The sequence below is a fragment of the Peromyscus leucopus genome, chromosome 20 (genome assembly GCF_004664715.2).
Source record: "Peromyscus leucopus breed LL Stock chromosome 20, UCI_PerLeu_2.1, whole genome shotgun sequence".
NCBI classification, from domain to species: Eukaryota; Metazoa; Chordata; class Mammalia; order Rodentia; family Cricetidae; genus Peromyscus; species Peromyscus leucopus.
Genome location: NC_051080.1, coordinates 31,804,601 through 31,821,015, shown reverse-complemented (window position 1 = coordinate 31,821,015; position 16,415 = coordinate 31,804,601). Strand labels below are relative to the sequence as shown.

General features: G+C 53.0%; 1 protein-coding gene across 4 annotated transcripts in view; it reads left to right on the top strand.

The window, feature by feature from the left end:
- The first annotated feature begins 267 nt into the window (after positions 1–267).
- The window catches only part of LOC114704650 (maestro heat-like repeat family member 5), a 31,309-nt gene continuing 15,161 nt past the window's right edge, over positions 268–16,415 (top strand). For 2 of the 4 annotated variants that reach the window (XR_005089636.1, XM_037197551.1), the window contains exons 1-15: positions 268–404; positions 1,009–1,099; positions 1,726–2,003; positions 3,809–3,927; positions 5,021–5,161; positions 7,184–7,332; positions 8,452–8,544; positions 8,731–8,847; positions 9,070–9,189; positions 9,789–9,938; positions 10,410–10,532; positions 10,623–10,699; positions 11,238–11,373; positions 15,077–15,172; positions 16,019–16,123. Coding sequence is in view for 3 of the 4 variants with exons in the window: in XM_037197551.1 (XP_037053446.1) it covers positions 5,059–5,161; positions 7,184–7,332; positions 8,452–8,544; positions 8,731–8,847; positions 9,070–9,189; positions 9,789–9,938; positions 10,410–10,532; positions 10,623–10,699; positions 11,238–11,373; positions 15,077–15,172; positions 16,019–16,123 (1,269 nt within the window). In the remaining variant the exon portion in view is untranslated. Of the gene's footprint in view, positions 405–1,008; positions 1,100–1,510; positions 1,595–1,725; positions 2,004–3,808; positions 3,928–4,810; positions 4,918–5,020; positions 5,162–7,183; positions 7,333–8,451; positions 8,545–8,730; positions 8,848–9,069; positions 9,190–9,788; positions 9,939–10,409; positions 10,533–10,622; positions 10,700–11,237; positions 11,374–15,076; positions 15,173–16,018; positions 16,124–16,415 lie in introns of all 4 variants that reach the window. The other 2 variants (XM_037197553.1, XM_037197552.1) reach the window with 2 other exon arrangements.

Here is a 16,415-nt window from a genome sequence, read left to right as displayed (position 1 = left end):
ACAAGCATCTGCACATGGTGTTCAAGCCTCCTGGCGGGGCAGAGTCTCTTCCTGGGACCATCAGATGGGCAAAGTTTTATACTCCTTAGAGCCCCGGTGGGGCGATTTCCAGCAGCCCTTCTGACTTTTCAAATGGCGCAGAGCCTGACTGCCACTGGCTTGGCTAATGCCTCTGTCTCTGGACATGATGGCTCTGGTTGCCACGGCCCCTCAACTGCCCTCTAGTGTCAGTTAGGATGGAATCCTCAGGGGTGAGGTTCCCTCCTGACCTCCAGGCAGTGGCTGTTGGGAACTTGTCACAAGTCCCACCCCCGACCCCCACCCTGCCGCCACTGGGGGCTTCTGGTTGGATTTCTCAGAACACAATCCCTACTGAGCCTTGGGGGATAGTAACCCAAAGACAGGTCTGTCTTTAGGGAGGCATTCCCCCTTAATTAAGCCCCACAGTTGACCCAAGTGGAGACTAGTCCAGTTTGGTCATCTTAGAGTACCTTTGAAGTCTGTCCCCTGTCCACAAAAACCAAATCCCACAGTGGGGGCTTGGGACTTCCTTTAGAAGCTTCAGTAGGAGATGGTGGATGGACTCCTGGGCGCACACTCCCACAGCCTGAACTATGAGAAAGACCCTCTCCCTCTTCATCCTTGCTCCTCCCTGTTATGATCAAGTTCTGCACACTTTCCCCATCTTACATTCTCCTCCTGACTCTTCCCCAGCCCAGGATCCTCTCTGGATAGCCAGGTGGCATCCGAGAATCTCAATAAACTTCTCCTCAGGAATGGGGTGGTGGTGGTGGCAGCTGGTCACTGTCGCCTGAAATGGCCTCCCTTCCTTCAGGAAGCTGTCGGGAGTCCCAAGACAGCTCCTCTGCTCTCGGCTAAGTTTAGTCCCAGTTCACTCTTTCCTGACCCTTGGCACAGGCAGAGCCCAGAGTCTTCAGCAAGTTTCCTCATGGCTAGGTGCAAGCAAGCAATCCCGAGTCGCACAGCGTCCCTTCTTCTTCTCCTCAGGCTGCCCAAGGTCACCAGGCTCAGGACTTTCAGGAGCTAGCAGAGCCCCGGACCAGCTCCTGCCTCACAGTTTCCATTCCCAAAGCCAGAGGTATGGTTTTACCGAATGTCTTCTGTTTGCCTTTAAAAACAGAAACAAAAAAGCCCCCCAAACAAACAACAACAACAACAACAAAAAAAAAACATAGCTTTTTTAAGTTTTGGTTTTATTTGTTTTGTTTTGTTTCCCTGATAATAATGAAGTATGCTACTTTGCAAAACCCTGCCCTGGGAATTTTAAAAGAGGATTCAGAAAAGAAAACCTGGAATCACAATGTCTTGGAAAAAGTGGATCTTAAATTAGAATTCTGGGACTTCGCCCCTAAGCCAGACAATATCCACTGGTCAGTCAGCATCGGGAGCAGGTTTCCAGAGATGCCCACCCTGTGTCTGTTTAAGATTTGGGAAGAATCCTTAAATAGTGAATTTCCACACACTTCTCATCCCCCCCTCCCCCCCATAGATTAAATTCCTGAAAGTGGGACTCAGGGAAAAGCAAGCTGCGCCCTTGGATAAGGGAGTCTTTGACAGCAAAGGACCTGTACAGGTAGGTAGGTGTAGGTGCAGGTGACTGCTCGAGTTCTCAGCGGCTCTTGGTGCTGACTGATCTCTGTGGGATCGTCCAAGCCATGTGCACATGTGGGTAACAGGGTCTTTTCCGTGTGTTTCTTTCATCAGCCTGGAGATCATCTCTGAGCTGCCTTTCAGCACGTGGAAGGGTCGTTCTTCATCTAGCGACGTCAGCGCTCACTGAGGCCGCCGCAGTGTGCACAGGCTGACCGATGACCTCCTGGTGACCCTCAGAAGTTCACTGCCTCTAGGAGCCCAACAACACCAACCAGAGTAGAAGGACACAGCGGGATAGCTCAGGTGGGAGAGGCCACAGCAGAGGGATGGACAGGTGACAAAATGAAGGAGTGAGAAGCGAGGAGGCAGTCAAGAACAGAACAGTCCAGGTAATAAGACAGGGTCTACAGCCGGGCGGTGGTGGCGCATGCCTTTAATCCCAGCACTCGGGAGGCAGAGCCAGGTGGATCATTGTGAGTTTGAGGCCAGCCTGGACTACCGAGTGAGTTCCAGGAAAGGCGCAAAGCTACACAGAGAAACCCTGTCTCAAAAAAACAAAAAACAAACAACAACAAAAAAAGACAGGGTCTACGAACCTGGTGATGGGTCCCTTGTGCCTCCCTTCAAAGAACAAAAGAGGACTGTGGCTTTGTGGAGACAGGGCTGTGGCTGACCACAAGACAGTTGTCCGGGAACCGTGGCTGAGGGAAGCAGGCTGCAGGAACTGAGCAGATGCTTCAGGGCCTGTGGGGCCGGGGACTTGGGCGGGGACTGAGAGAACGAGGGATCGAGAACACTGGAGGAGGATCTGAAAAGCCGATGCCCAGGTGCCTTGGGTAGCCCAGCGGGGTGCAAGCTGGCTGGATTAGGTCGAAGAGGAAGGACAGTTTGCACGAGAGAGGCCAGCAAGCAAGGGGCAGGAGGGGAAGGGTGGCTAGAACAGACAGCGATGTCTCCTCTAGTCCCTGCAATTCCCTTGTACCGACCTTATCTGCCATCTGTCGCCACACTGACCGACCCGCTTTGGACTCAGCGACCCCCACCTTAGGTTGCTGTCCGAGCCTTCCTTTGGTTTCCTTGTCTGGTCTAACCTCCATGCAGCCTTCTAGACTCAGTTTCCCTTCACTTCTACCCCAGGCTTGGGGACAGTCACTTGAGAATGACTTTTGCTACTTCCATGAGAAGATTGTAAGGGGGGGGGGCAATTTATAAAGGAGAGGTTCAACTTTTCTGAGGCCCTTTTGAGGCCCATGGAGACCTCACCCTAGCTTGGTAAGCAGGGCTACCAAGAGCACTGGGTGGTGGGAAGAATTCAGGAAAGGACAGCCTGAAGGAACTAAGGCCAGCTGTGATCTCCAGGCAGTGGCATGGCCACTATGGCTTGGAAACCCAGAGCCAGCTCTAGCTGGGGTGGGCAATAGCTAAACGCAGAAGGGAGGGGCCCTAGCCAGGGTCGTGGAGGGCTGAGCACTGGGTTACCAGAGAGGACCTTGAGGACCCAGGTGGACAACAGGCTTTTCAAAACGGTGTTAAGGCCACCAACACTGCCTGTGGCTGACTCAACCCCCGGCACTGGGCAGGATGAGGCACAAAAATGGCAAATGGGCCAGAGCCTCGTTAGAGGTGCTCCCCTCGGCTAGGCCCATAAAGGTGGGCCCCTTATGCTCTTCCCCACTCATGGCCATGCTTGACCAGCCACTCATTATCACGCATTGCTCATCCCACAGTATCTGTTCCTTCCTGGGACAGTGAGCACCCACAGGGCCGGACCTGTTGAGCCTAGGTCTGAAGGCAAACAGAGCTTTCTTTTCAGGAGAGGCAGGTGATCAGAGGTCCCCAGTGCCATAGAGTTAGTGAGAGAGGACACGTGGAGGCTTAGGACAGAGGGGATAAAGAAGCCTCAGGCAGGCCTGAGCCAGCAGGGCTTGCAAAGGGCTGCAGCTAGGTGGATAGGGCGAGCAGAGTGTCCGGAACAAGGAGCCTCAGGTGTGAGGGGGTAGGCTGTGTATTAATTGCGTGACGACGAACACTTAAAAGGAGGAAAGTTAATTTTGACTCACAGCTTTGGAGGTCTCCATCTACCATGGAGAGAAAGGCCTGGCAGAGAGGAACAGCACAGATCCCAGCAGGCCAGGGCACTGGAGAATGCTGGCACTCTGCTCACACTCTCTGTTCCTCCTCCTATTCCATCTAGGACCCCAGCCTGTGGAATGGTGCCATCCAACATTTGGGCCAGGTCTTCTCCTCTCAACTGACCCCTTCTGGAAGCACCCTCACAGCCATTCCCAGAGGTGTGCTTGGCTGATCTCCTAGGTACTTCTAAATCCATCTAAGTTGACATTGAAGGCAGGGTAAGGGGCATGACGTGAAGGTTTTCCCAATAGAGTTGCAAGACAGGGGAAGTGGTTGAGAACAGATCTCAGGACACTTGTGAGGGTCCCAGCAGCAGTGAGGTGAGCTAATTGGGGAAACTGGTTAGCCTGCTACCTTGGGGTCTGGTGTACACCCCAACTTGGCAAGGGTGGGCAGATGGCACATTTGCTCAGGGTTCTGAGGAGACACTCCAAGAATGGAGTGAACCTGTAGCCAACACCTGAGACCAGGGGCTCTGAACTCTGGGCCTCCAGGTGGCCTTGGTGACACAAAGGGTCCCCAGATCCCTGCACCATTTTTAGCAGGTCTAAGGAGAACCTCTGAAGCCTAGGTGTGGGTAGGATGGCTCACCCATGGAGAAGTAGGGGCTGGAGTCAGGTTCAGGGGATGCCAGAAGAAAGGAGTGTCAGGGTGAGGTGGTAGAGTAGCCCCGGAGGCACCCCAACCTGTGTTAAGTAGCTGTCTCAGTCACTGTTCTATTGGTGTGAGGAGACACCACGACCAAGACAATTCTTATAAGAAAGCATTTGATTGAGGGCTAGCTTACAGTTTCGGAATCTTCAGAGCAGGAGGCATGGCGCCACCAGGCAGGCGCCGGAGCGGTGCATGAGAGCGTCATCCTGATCTGTAGACAGACAGAGAGAAAGAGAGGGAGACACTGGGCCTGGTGTGAGCGTTTGAAAACTTAAAGCACACCCCCCAGTGACACAGGTCCTCCAGCAAGGCCACACCTGTTAATCCTTCTCAAACAGGGCCCCTCCCTAATGACTAAGCACTCAGAGATATGAACCTATGGGGGTCATTCTTGTTCAAACCGCCACAGCAGCTGAGCAGGAAAGGCTGGGCCCAGGCCTTCTGGATGTCACACTGCCTACAGGACTAGCTGTGGTGTCTCTGGAGTGAATAAGGGGGACCCATGAGAGGCTTGAGGTGACTAAGGGAGGGGATGAGAAAGCTTGGGGTGGTTGAGAGTCCCTGTGGCCTTGCTCTGTCTCCAGGTAGGTAAGACACATGGATATCTTGTCCTTGCCAGGTGCTGTCCTCCAAAGAATCACTGAACCTATTTTGGCTATGCTGGACGATGGCTCCGGTCAGTCCCCGCAAAGACCCGCCCCCTCAGTCTACGGGAAGACTAAGCGCTCATTGCCCAGGCAGGAGCAAGAGCTGGAGCTTAGTAAGTGGGGGTGCAGAGCAGGTAGGGCTTAGAGGGTGGGCACGCTGCTGAGGGATGCCAAGGCCCCCTAGGAGGAGCAGGGGGACCGAGACTAGGTGCTCGCATGCATACAGTGTATGGGTTGGGGTTCACTCAGACTTCCTGAAGTAGGGCACTGGGCAGACAGGACCTTGGGCAGAGCTCACTCATCTCCATGTTGCCGTCTCCAAGGACAGCTGAAACGGTACCACCCTCCCTATATCCCCAAAGTCAGGTGGGGCAGACTAAGTACCATTGCCACCCAGCTGAGCAGGGACCCCCCAAAGCTCCCTGTGTCATCCTTGGGGCTCTGGGGACATGAAGGGTGGCCTGAATTATCCAAAGTCTGTTAAGAAACATCTGTGCTTACTAGGGGTCAGTGCCTGGCAGGTAGATAAGCAGAAGTTTTCACTGCATGATCAAATGTGTGCAAGCATGGAAGAATGAATGAATGAATGAATGAATGAATGAATGAATGAATGAATGACTTTCAGTGGACAGCACAGTTGTCTTGACTACCAGCTCAAGATTGGGTGAGTGATGCCTTCAGATACCAACAGCAGGCTCCTTTCTGCCAGAACTGTACTGGACCAAGGCTGAGACTCATGTGAGGACCCTGGATAGCACTTCTGGTACCAGATCCTGTAGGGCACTGTTTGCAAAGATTGAGTGACAAGAACCCTTGTGTGTGATTCAGCTGGACTTTATCTGGCTTTGCAGCCATTTAGAACTTTGTCTGTAATCATGGTTTTAAAATCATTGGACAATATAGGTGTTACATACAGCCATCATAAAACCTCTGGGGTTTCCCTGATGGCAAGGAAGGGACCCTTTATACATGTATATGCTAGTTTCCATGGTGATGCCAAAATTCCTAGCATAAGCAAAGATGCTTTTTGGCTTACTTGGTGGACAGTGGGCTGCTTCTGTGGCCATGAGCCTAAAAGCATGGTAGAAGGGCTGGACAGGCAAAGCTTTTCACCAGATGGTGACCAGGAAGCAGGGCAACAGGAAGGGGTCAAGAAGATACCCTCCAGGGGCACCCCAAAGACCTACTTGCTCTATCCAGGCTTTACCTCCCAATAACACCATCAACTTATGACCCCATCAGTGGTAAATGAGGCCATTGAGTGGGCCAGAGCTTTCAGACCTTGTCATCTGTGTGGACCAAGACTTCGGCCCATGAGCCTTTGGTGGGGGGGACACATGGAAACCATAATGGTGTGGCTCTAGCCACACCTTCCCGTTTTCTCTGGGAAATTGCTACTGAGGTATTTTTTTCAGAGGAAGACTCCCCAGCCACGTGTCTGTAGGATGCGCTGTCTTCCTTCACATGTTCTTGTCTTTGTCTCATGAGTAGATGGCAAATTACAGCTCATGGGGCCACCTTTCCACTCCACTGATAATGAGTTCGGTTCTTTTGGATATTTTGTGGCATTGGGAGCCCTGACTGGCTGGCTATGGAGAAGCTTCCTTGTGCCCACATGGTTCCTGCCACCGATGCAGCCAACTCCTTTCCAGCTCTTCTCGGTGTGGTGGATGGCTAGGTCCCAGGAAGTCTGTGCCTGCTCACTTGTGGAAGGAGTCTGCTCTCGGGAGTCCTGCTTAGGCTGATGACAAACCCCACGATGGTCTATGGATGTTTACTTTCAGCTTTGGGATTTAGACAAGGGAAGTGCCAGCTGTTCTGCTACCAGAACGAGGCAGGAGCCATGGCAGCATGTTGTGGTCATAGTCCTGGCCTCAGTGTGGTCTGTGTTCCCAAGCCAACTGGCTGAACACTGTCTCTACTCTGAGCTGGCCACCTCCTTGATGTGTCTGTGTTGGTGGAGGCAAGTCTGCCTCCATAGTGTGTCCTTTCAGTGTGCCAAGCAGGGAGCTGGCAGGGCAGGTGATGGGTGGGCCTTGGGTCTCTAGCAGAGTCCTTCTTACCAGCCCAGGAAGGTTATTGGTCCTTAAGTCTTGGGGACCCGTGCTGCCTCTTTGCTTCTGGGATCTCCATAGATAACTTGGACTCAGGGCTCTTGGGAGAGTGCTTGAATATCCTCCCATCCTGGGAGGACATGGTGGTCAGTAAGATCAAGAACATGATGATCACGGAGCAGAGCCTGGCTCTGGACACCATCTGCCATTTCCTAGAGGAGCACAACCAGGTAGGATCAGAGACACTCCTCACTGGGTTAGAGATTCATGGGGCTTGGGAGGAAGTCAAGGCACCCTCCAGGACCTATCCCAAGCCATCACATTGAACTCATCAACTACCCTAGACTCCCACAAGTCTTGGCTACCCATGAGGCTCCTAACCCTCTATGGGAAGGTGCTGGAGGATTTCAGGGAGTTGGCGTGGCTGTCTTACTTCCCACCCACTGGTGGGAAGGCACAGAGTCCACCCAGGGTCTCCTCCTACCAGGGATGGCCAATGCATTCCCAGGCCCATGACTGCTCATGACTTCATGGCAGGGTGCTGCAGGACTGACCTGGAAGTCCCCTATCCTCTTCAGCTTCAAGGCCAGAGATAATACCAGGAGTGAATGAGATCTTGGGATATGTGGGGCTATTCCTGGTTCCTGACAATACAATTGTGCTTTAGCCGGGTGGTGGTGGCACACCTTTAATCCCAGCACTCAGGGGGCAGAGGCAGGCAGATCTCTGAGTTCAAGGCCAGTCTGGTCTACAGAGCGAGTTCCAGGAGAGCCAGGGTTACACAGAGAAACCCTGTCTTGAAAAAAACAAAAAGAAAAAAAATGTACTTTAATCTTTAGGACCAACCTCCCACAGCTGCTGTCCACTCCCCTGGGCCAATCAAAGTGACACGTTCTTTGAGGGTTGCAGCTGCCTGTGTGCTTACGGAGGGAGGCTACCCAAGCCCTCACAGCTGGGTGTGGGGACTGGGAACCTGAGCTCAGGTGGGGATGGAAACCATCTGGTCAGAACAGGATGGGCAAAGGTCCAGGGAGTCAACATAGAAGCACAATAAGCAGGGAGCATGCCCAGATGCCCACAGGACTGTGTCTGCTAGGAACGCCAGCCTCTGTCCTAAGGGTCTTGGGGGCACTACGGAAGAGGTGGGCATGGCCAGACTTACTTAGGATTGAGTCTCTGGTTCCTGGAGGGACTTTCCCTTTCCCTTTTCCTCACCCATCTGAGAGCAGGCTGCCCTCTACCCACTCAGGGTCCTGGGAGGGCTCCAACTGTCCCCATTGGCTCTAGAATCTGGCTTGCCCTGGCTTTTGGGTAGGGATAGGCAGGGCCTGAGTAACATCTGCCCACAGCTCTGGGAAAAGCAGAAGGAGTCCCACAGGGATGCCTCTGTGAAGAAGCTCCTAGAGTTCCTCAGCCTGGACCCCAAGGAGGCTGCTGATAAGGTCAGTGCCCCACCGGCGGCCTTCATGCAGCTGCTTTAGCCCTACAGGATGGGGACCTCCCTTGCTTTGTCCCCCACAGCGGGAGGAGAAAGGGCTCCCTCTCCGGGAAGGAGTAGGTCTGACCACACAGCCCTGCTGTGCTCAGATGGGTCAAGTTCTGAGTAGTATTACCCTGCCCTGCCCCAGGCCATCCTCTTCCACCTCTACGGGCTGATCCTGCGTGAGTGCACCAGCGAGGAGCAGGTTCAGTGCCACTTGGCCAGCCTCCTGGAGCTGTCCCACCAGCACTCCAGCCAGCGGGAGGTGGGTCAGCACCCCCAGGCTATTGCTTTGTGCCTCCTTACTGGTTCCCAGCCCCCACGCCCCATTCAGCATCATTGTGGTCTTGTGTGGCTCTCACTGCATGGGACACATTGCCAGCTTTCCACCAGCCCAGTACCTGGGAGGTAACCCTGGCGGAAGGACAGCCCCCAGAGAGCCGCCCTGTCACTTGTGGGCTGTCTCATAGGGCCCTCTGATACACAGGGCATTGCGCTGGCTGTGGGCCTGGCCTCCACCAAGCACTTGCAGGAGGTATGGGCCATGCTGGAGCACCTGGGCCGCACCAAGTTCCTGCGTTCAGCCTCCGTGTCCCCAGACAGCCAGGTAGGGAGGTCCTGAGTATTGGAGCATGTGGAATAGGGCAGCACTGGACAGAGAGGGTGCCAGCCTCCGTATGCCCATTGGTGATACCAGGGCTCCTTCCTGTAGCGTTTCCCTTAGGGGCTGGTGTTGGGAACAGGATAGATGAAGTACCTACTCTATGCCCATGCTTCATAGAAGTCCTCCCCGCAGGACCTCAGGAGTGGAGACAATGGAGCTAAGGATTTTGGGCCAAGAACCCCCCAGGACTTTGAGGGCTGTGCCAGGCTTGGGCCTCAAGTTCTCACTGGCCCACCCTGAGCCCAGTAGATACACCGGGCAGCTCCATTTTCCAACCCAGTTCTAACCCTAGTAGCTATGCTGGAAAGAATCTACAAGAGAATCTCAGAGGAGAAGGCTTGCCTAGGAAACCAGCTTAGAGGGGCTTCCTAGATAGGGGGGCTGACGGCAGCCCTTGGCCCGGCCCTGTGAAGGAGGGGTACTGCTGGCCTCTACCCTCAGTCGGTACAGAGGCTATTGACTTTCTTGTTGGCAGGAGGGAAGTGTGGGCTGGGAGGGCTGCAAGCCTGGGGCTCTTCAGCCTGGCTCTCACCCACCCACAGCCATCAGACAACCACCTTCGATGGAAATGGGTCAGCAGCACTTCCCTGCTGTGTTATGGGCAGATAGCCAAACACATCAAGAAGGACATCCTGCCCTGGGTGGACAACATCGCCTCAAGGATGGTGTACTACTACTCCTGTGGCCCCTGTGTGAGGCCCTCCCCACCTCTCCATAGAAGGGCAGGGTGGACAGAGCCACCTGGGTTACCTTGCCAGTCACCGAAGGAGTACCCATAGGCCAGCCTGGGGTCTTGGGAACAGAGCTCACGCAGGGTCTGCTTTTTGCGCTCCTGGGTCCAGTGCTCTGGCTACAGGTAGCTCAGATAAGGCTGTGTCAGCCCAAGGTAGTAAGGCTGGCCTAGGGAGAAGGGAACCCGGTACTCAGCTTCCTCTATGGTCAGAGAAGTTGTGTGTACATATGTGAGTAAGGTTGTTGTGTCCTGTGTGTATGAGGTGTGTTGTGTATGTTGTGTGGGTGGGTGGGTGAGGGTGTCTGTATGCATTGTGTATGTGAGGAAGGCACTATGCTGATCCCCTGATCAAGGTGGCTGCTTGGGTTATATGACAGGATTTTAGGGAAGTGTCCCCTGACTTCACCTTTGACCCATCTATGGGGGACAGGATGAGATCCTGAAGTCAAGCTTCCTATCTGCGGCCATCCTGCTCACCAGATCGCTCCAGGACGAGCACGGTGCCCAGAGGTACAAGTTCACCCAGATACCAGAGCTTGTCCAGTGCCTCCTGGTAAGTGACACTGGGGTCCACAGTGGGTGCTCGCAAGGACCCGGGTGGCCAACCAGAGGCTGCTACCACAGTTGCCCCTCTACCCTCCAGGGCATCCTCCAGAAGGAGCCCAACTTCCTGACCACCTTCTCCCGGCAGAAGGTCATACTGGTCATCGTGGGCCTGAGGTAACTCTCCTAGGGCACGGGAAGGAAGACAGGCAGAGTCCCGAGTTTGTGGTGGCCGTCAGTGTGTGAAGGGCTGGGGCCCAAGGGGACACCGGAATACTGGATGTGCTGAGGCCCTGCATGTTCTGCCTAAGAGCTTAAGTTTGCTTTCTTTCAGAGCCAAGATAGATTGTTAGTACTGGCAAAAACTAAGCCCTGCCCATAGTCACACACTGAACCACAGTCCTGAGCGTAGACTGGGCCCTAACCCGAGTCATACATGAAGCCTAGCTTTTCACCCTTGGATCCCGATGTAACTCTATGTTCTGACTTGACCTATTCATAGCTTTGATTCTGACCCTGAAAAGTGTCTAGGTTTCCGCCAAGCAAGTGCCAATGATTTAGGACAGCTCACCACAGCCCCTAATGTGCGGGCCCTTCTCGTTCCACTGAGCCAAGACGATGTCTGCTTTCATATCCTAATTGTGCTGGTATTGTCCTTGCTGGGAGTCCCTTGGGCTGGCCTTGTACCCCAGCCCATCACTTTGTTCTTTTGCAGTAACCTGCGACCCAGACTCACGCCCCTGCTCAAGTCCCAGGTCCTGAAGACTTGCCTGCACAGCGTGTACAAGCTTCCCTCTACCGAGGCCTTGAAGAGTGGTTCACCTTCCTTGGAGCGAGCCCCAGATATCATGGTGATGCCCTAGGCTTGGCATGGCTCCCTCCCAGGGGTGTGGGTTCCCGGTGCTGGGCTAAGGGTTAGCCTTGTTTGGTAATTGGCAGAAAAAGGAGCTCTGACTGGTAGATCCACCTTGTCTGGAGCACAGGCTCACTTCAACCTTAGAAAGCTCAGGACCTTTGGGGTTTTTCTGCTCAAATGAGACCCTGGTCTCAGTGCTGCTCTGGCAGAATTCTCTGAAGTGAGCCTTCCTGTACCTTATACTCATTGACTTCTAGTGAGCTGACAAATACCCTCCAAGTGCTGGGATGCATCCTGGTCCTTGGCTGTGCAGGCCTACCCTGCTGTCTCAGGCTATCTTGCCCCAGACCCAGTCTCCAGGGGAGTTGAAGCAGGGCCAAGGCTGGCTGTCACTCACATGCCTCTGATCAATCACTCTGGCTGGCACTCAGCACACAGCTAGGCCATGTTCCATTCCAGGACCCAAGTATGTACCAAGGCCATATTCAAAGCAGGCCAGGCCAGCTCTGTCCACAGGAAGTTAAGAGAGGATACGGTGTTGCTGGGAGGGAGCCTGCTCTGGAAAGAAGCCCCCTGACTAGCATGGCTTTGAGGGTGCCTAAGTTCTGCTCAGCAGAAAGAGCAAGGCAAGAAACAAAGCCTCGCAAGTTTTGTTTCCTGGCCCTGAGTCGGGTTAGCCGGAGAGGCCAGGTGGACACGGGGAGCTGAACTGTGGACTTGCACTAGGCTCCCAGAGCACACATGGGGCATTGCCTTGTGGATGGTTCTAGAGCCATGCTAGGAGAGCCCAGGGAACAGAGGAAGATGATGAGTCCCAAGGGAAGCTTACCCCCATGAGGTCACAAGGGAGGCAGCAGCCATTCCTATGGAGTTCAGCGGGGACCATCTGCCATGGCACCAACGGATTTCTGGCAGCTGGCTGTAGCTTTGATTCATCATCACCTTCGTGCTGGCCATTGGGATGAGTTCTTTGTCATGTGATAAAGTTCAGTGAAATGTTTGTTCAGCTCTCACAACTAACTTAGAAATGGACTACCATGTAGGTTTTGAAAACTACTTTGTACTTGTGTATGTGTGTGTGTATCTGTCTGTGTCTGTGAGCCTATGTGCGTGTTTGTCTACATATGTGTGTCTATGTGTCTGTGTGAGCCTCTCTCTCTCTCTCTCTCTCTCTCTCTCTCTCTCTCTCTCTCTCTCTCTCTGTGTGTGTGTGTGTGTGTGTGTGTGTGTGCGCGCGCGCGCGCGCGCGCGCGCTATGGCACACATGTGGAGATCAGAAGAGAACTTGTGGAAATTGTTTCTCTCCTTCCATCATTAGGGATCTAACTCAAGCCTCCAGGTTTGACAACAAGGGCCTTTGTGCCCCTAAGCCATCCTGCTGGCCCTACTATCCAGTTTTAAAGCTCCTCTTACACTTTGGATGTGAGCCTCTACTCTGCACTTGAAAATCTTTTCTCTGGGTTGTGACTTCTGAAGACAGTTGCTACTGGTTAGAATAATCCTACATTTTTTTTTCTTTTATGGCCTGTGCTGTGGACATGATGTCTAGGAAGTTTGACCTAGGGCCACAAAAATTGCCTGGTTTTCTGCTGGAAGTTTTGTATTTTTGAGGGTTCAGTTTTGTGTTTTGTGGGGGCAGCCGAAAGGAAGTACCATAGCTGTAAAGAACAGAACACTGCTACCCACTGTTGCGTCCGCCTCGACCAGCAAGGAAGACGCAACACCAGGCTCTTCCCCAAGCAGTTTATTCAGGAACCTTGAAACAATCTTCTGACCCCAGGGAAAGCCAACCCACAACCTAAATAGCTTCTGGGCAGCCAACCCCAATCTGCCATGTGGGTACTGTGGATAGGTCCAGGTACGGGAGGCAAGCCAAATCCTTAGCCTTGGCCAAATAAGGAGTTGTTTATCACAGAGAGCACTCACCGTCGGGAGGGTGGAAGGCGGAAGCCAGCGCCATCTTTGAGGCGCAGCTGCACCCAGCTCTCTACAACCCACAGCTCTGGAGGCTTCAAGCACAAGGTTTGAATGTCAGACATCCCCCGCGAGCCCATGTGTCTGAATACTTCAGTCTCCAGCTGGTGGTATTGCTTTGGAGTCTGGGCCTAGATGGAGAAAGTGGGTCAGTGGGGTGAGTCTGGCCCTGCTTCCAGCCTGAGGGTTCTCTTTGCTTAAGTCACGTGAGAAGGTGCGCTGAAAGCTCCTGCCACCACATCCCAAGCAGCTAGGGTCGCCATGCCTTCCCACGATGCCTTGCCACTGTGATGCACTGTATGGGCCGAGCTCTGGGCCAGAACAAATGTTGAAGTTGCTTATGTTGGCTATTTGGGTACCACAACCAAGTAAACGATGCTGTTGCTCATCAGTGGAAGTGGGGCCTTGGAGAGACAGAGTTCTATGTTGCTGCCTTCAGAGACTGAGGAATTCCTTGCAGGGACATGTACTCAGGGAACGCCAACCTTCATGACTTTGTACAGAAAATGATTTGAGGATGGTCCAGTTTGAAGCAGAGTTGGATTTTACTAGGAAGAGAGTTGAACATACACTTAGCATGGGGTTGAGAGAAACAGAGGCACCCACGGAAAGGATAAGACACACCCAAGTGTGAAGAAGTCAGGCTCAACTATTTTAGCTATGGGCACACAAATGACATTAGTGACTCTCAAGCTCCATCTCCAAGGGTTACGAAGAACCCTTCCTCCATGCCCTCTTTTTGGGAAATGAGATTCTAAGGTGCTTCCGGAAGTGGGTAGGGCTGCAGTCTGATAGGGTGAGATCATGGGTTTCTAGGGTTACACAAGAGGGCCAAGCTATATTTTTCATTGGAAATGGAGTCTCCTATCTTGCTTCTGAGATTTCTAGAAAAGTTTACATTTGGGAAAGGAGTAAGGCCATCCTTAGATCTGCTCAGCCTTAAGTGTGTTCATTGCTATTTTAACATTCTCATTTGAAATAGCTCCACATAAGAGTATTGCCTCCATGTCAGAAGCTTTCACGGTGGGCAGTGTTAGCTGTGAGGAATTCTTGACTCCTTTCAGTGACATGCTTGGGCCTTCCAGATGTGTTTGTGTTGATATTTTCTGGTTTTATTTCCATTTTGGAACCATCCTTCCCTTTGAGACAAGATTATCATCTAAAGATTCTTTTCATTTAGAATCATTTCCTTTTCTTTTAACCTTTATCAAAAATATGGGGGAAAAAACCAGGTAGTGATGGCACATACCTTTAATCCCAGCACTCAGGAGGCAGAGGCAGGCAGATCTCTGAGTTCGAGACCAGCTTGGTCTACAAGTTCCAGGACAGCCAGGGATACACAGAGAAATTCTGTGTCAAAAAAAAAAAACCCAGTGAAACAATCAAACCAAACAAGTGTTTCATTTGTATCTGCTAAGTTTTCAATGGCTGAGACATTAGTCAAAGGTCCTTCTTGGAAAAACAGCAGGTCAACAGGAAAGAGAGCAGAGCAGCAGGCATCATCAGTGGCTGCTGGAGAGTGGCGAGCAGAGCTGGAGGGGACGTGCCTGAGCAGCTAAAGAGACCTGTATGCTCATAGCACAGCTCCTCCATGAAAAGTCTGGAGGCTGGTCTCACTATTCCAGATGCCACCAAATGGCATGGTCAGCCTCATCTGCCAGTGTTGGGCCCAAGACCGTGAGGTTACCAGCCATGTGACGCCAGCCGGCCCTGTTGCTTGCCAGGTGCTGTACAAGAAGACAATCCGTGCCCTGGACCTGCTCCTCCAGAACTTCATCTCTGAGAACCCGAGCATGGATGAGGTCTGCTTCCTCCTGCAGGTGAGGCCTGTGAACCAGGAGAGTAGGGATTCCAGCCCCAGCCCCAGCCCCAGCCTGCACTACTAGAGAGATGGTGAGGGCGGTGTGTGTGAGTGAGTGTGTGTGTGTGTGTGTGTGTGTGTGTGTGTGTGTGTGTACGCACATACATGATACTAGGTAAGGACTGAACCCAGGCCCTTATACACAGACCTTCAACATTCTAGGTAAGTGCTCTAACACTGAGCCATACCTGTGTGACAGGCTTTATTAGAAGTGGAGGGAGACTGGAAGAAATGGGCAGATATGTGTTTCCTGTCTCTATGATGCGGTGCCCTTTAAGATCCTAGGACTGTCACCAAGAGGACCATCATCACGCTAAGACCTCCAGAGCCATGCACCGCCATAAACTCCTTGTAAAGTAGTCTGCTTTGGGCACTTTATTGTAGTAAGGAAAGGTGGACTAACGTGATTTATAGTGGGTGGACTGAAACATGAGCCACAGTTGGGGCTGACGACTGGCTCCAGAATCAGGAAACTCTTGGCGTCTGACATGACTCCCAGGTAGACAGTATTGGAGTTTGGCTGAGTTGAAGGATGCCCCGCTGGGGTCTACTGTAGGATTGTTTGGCTGGTGTCAGAAGGACTTGTGCTGGCTGTGTCAGAATAGGAAGGTTGCTTGCGTTTTCCCTGTCCGTCAGATGGCCCAAACCTGTAAGGTACCCCAGAGCTGAAGGAGTAGATGGATGGACAGGCAAGGAGGCCAATGGTCTGGCTGGGTGGCTGTCACCTTTCTCGGCAGGTGATCTGGAGCTGGGTGTGACGGGGTCTGTGGGCACGGATTCTCATGCTCTGCTCAACTCGTCCCAGCACACAGAGCACTGGCTGAACTCTGACAAGAGCCATGAGCGCTGTCGGGCTGTGCAATCCATCTTCCTGCTTCTGCAGTATGTGGTGGACTCTTTGAAGCTTGCTGTGAGTTCCCTACACCCCAAAGCCTCGGGGAGCACCTGATGGGGGGGGGGTGGAGGTTAACATCCAGGAGCGTGGGGGAGTCTTGCCATAGGTTCTCTCTGAGACCTCAGGCTGGGGACTGTGGCTACAATTTAGCAGGATGGCCTGAGGAAATCCCCACGCAAGCAACAGAGGGCGGAGACCGAAGGAATGGGGAGAGGGGAGGGGCCTGAGGGAATAGCCTGGGTCTGGACAAGGGAGCTGCTGTGTGGAGAACCCATGCCTCAAACAAATGTGGAAACAGCTCATCTGA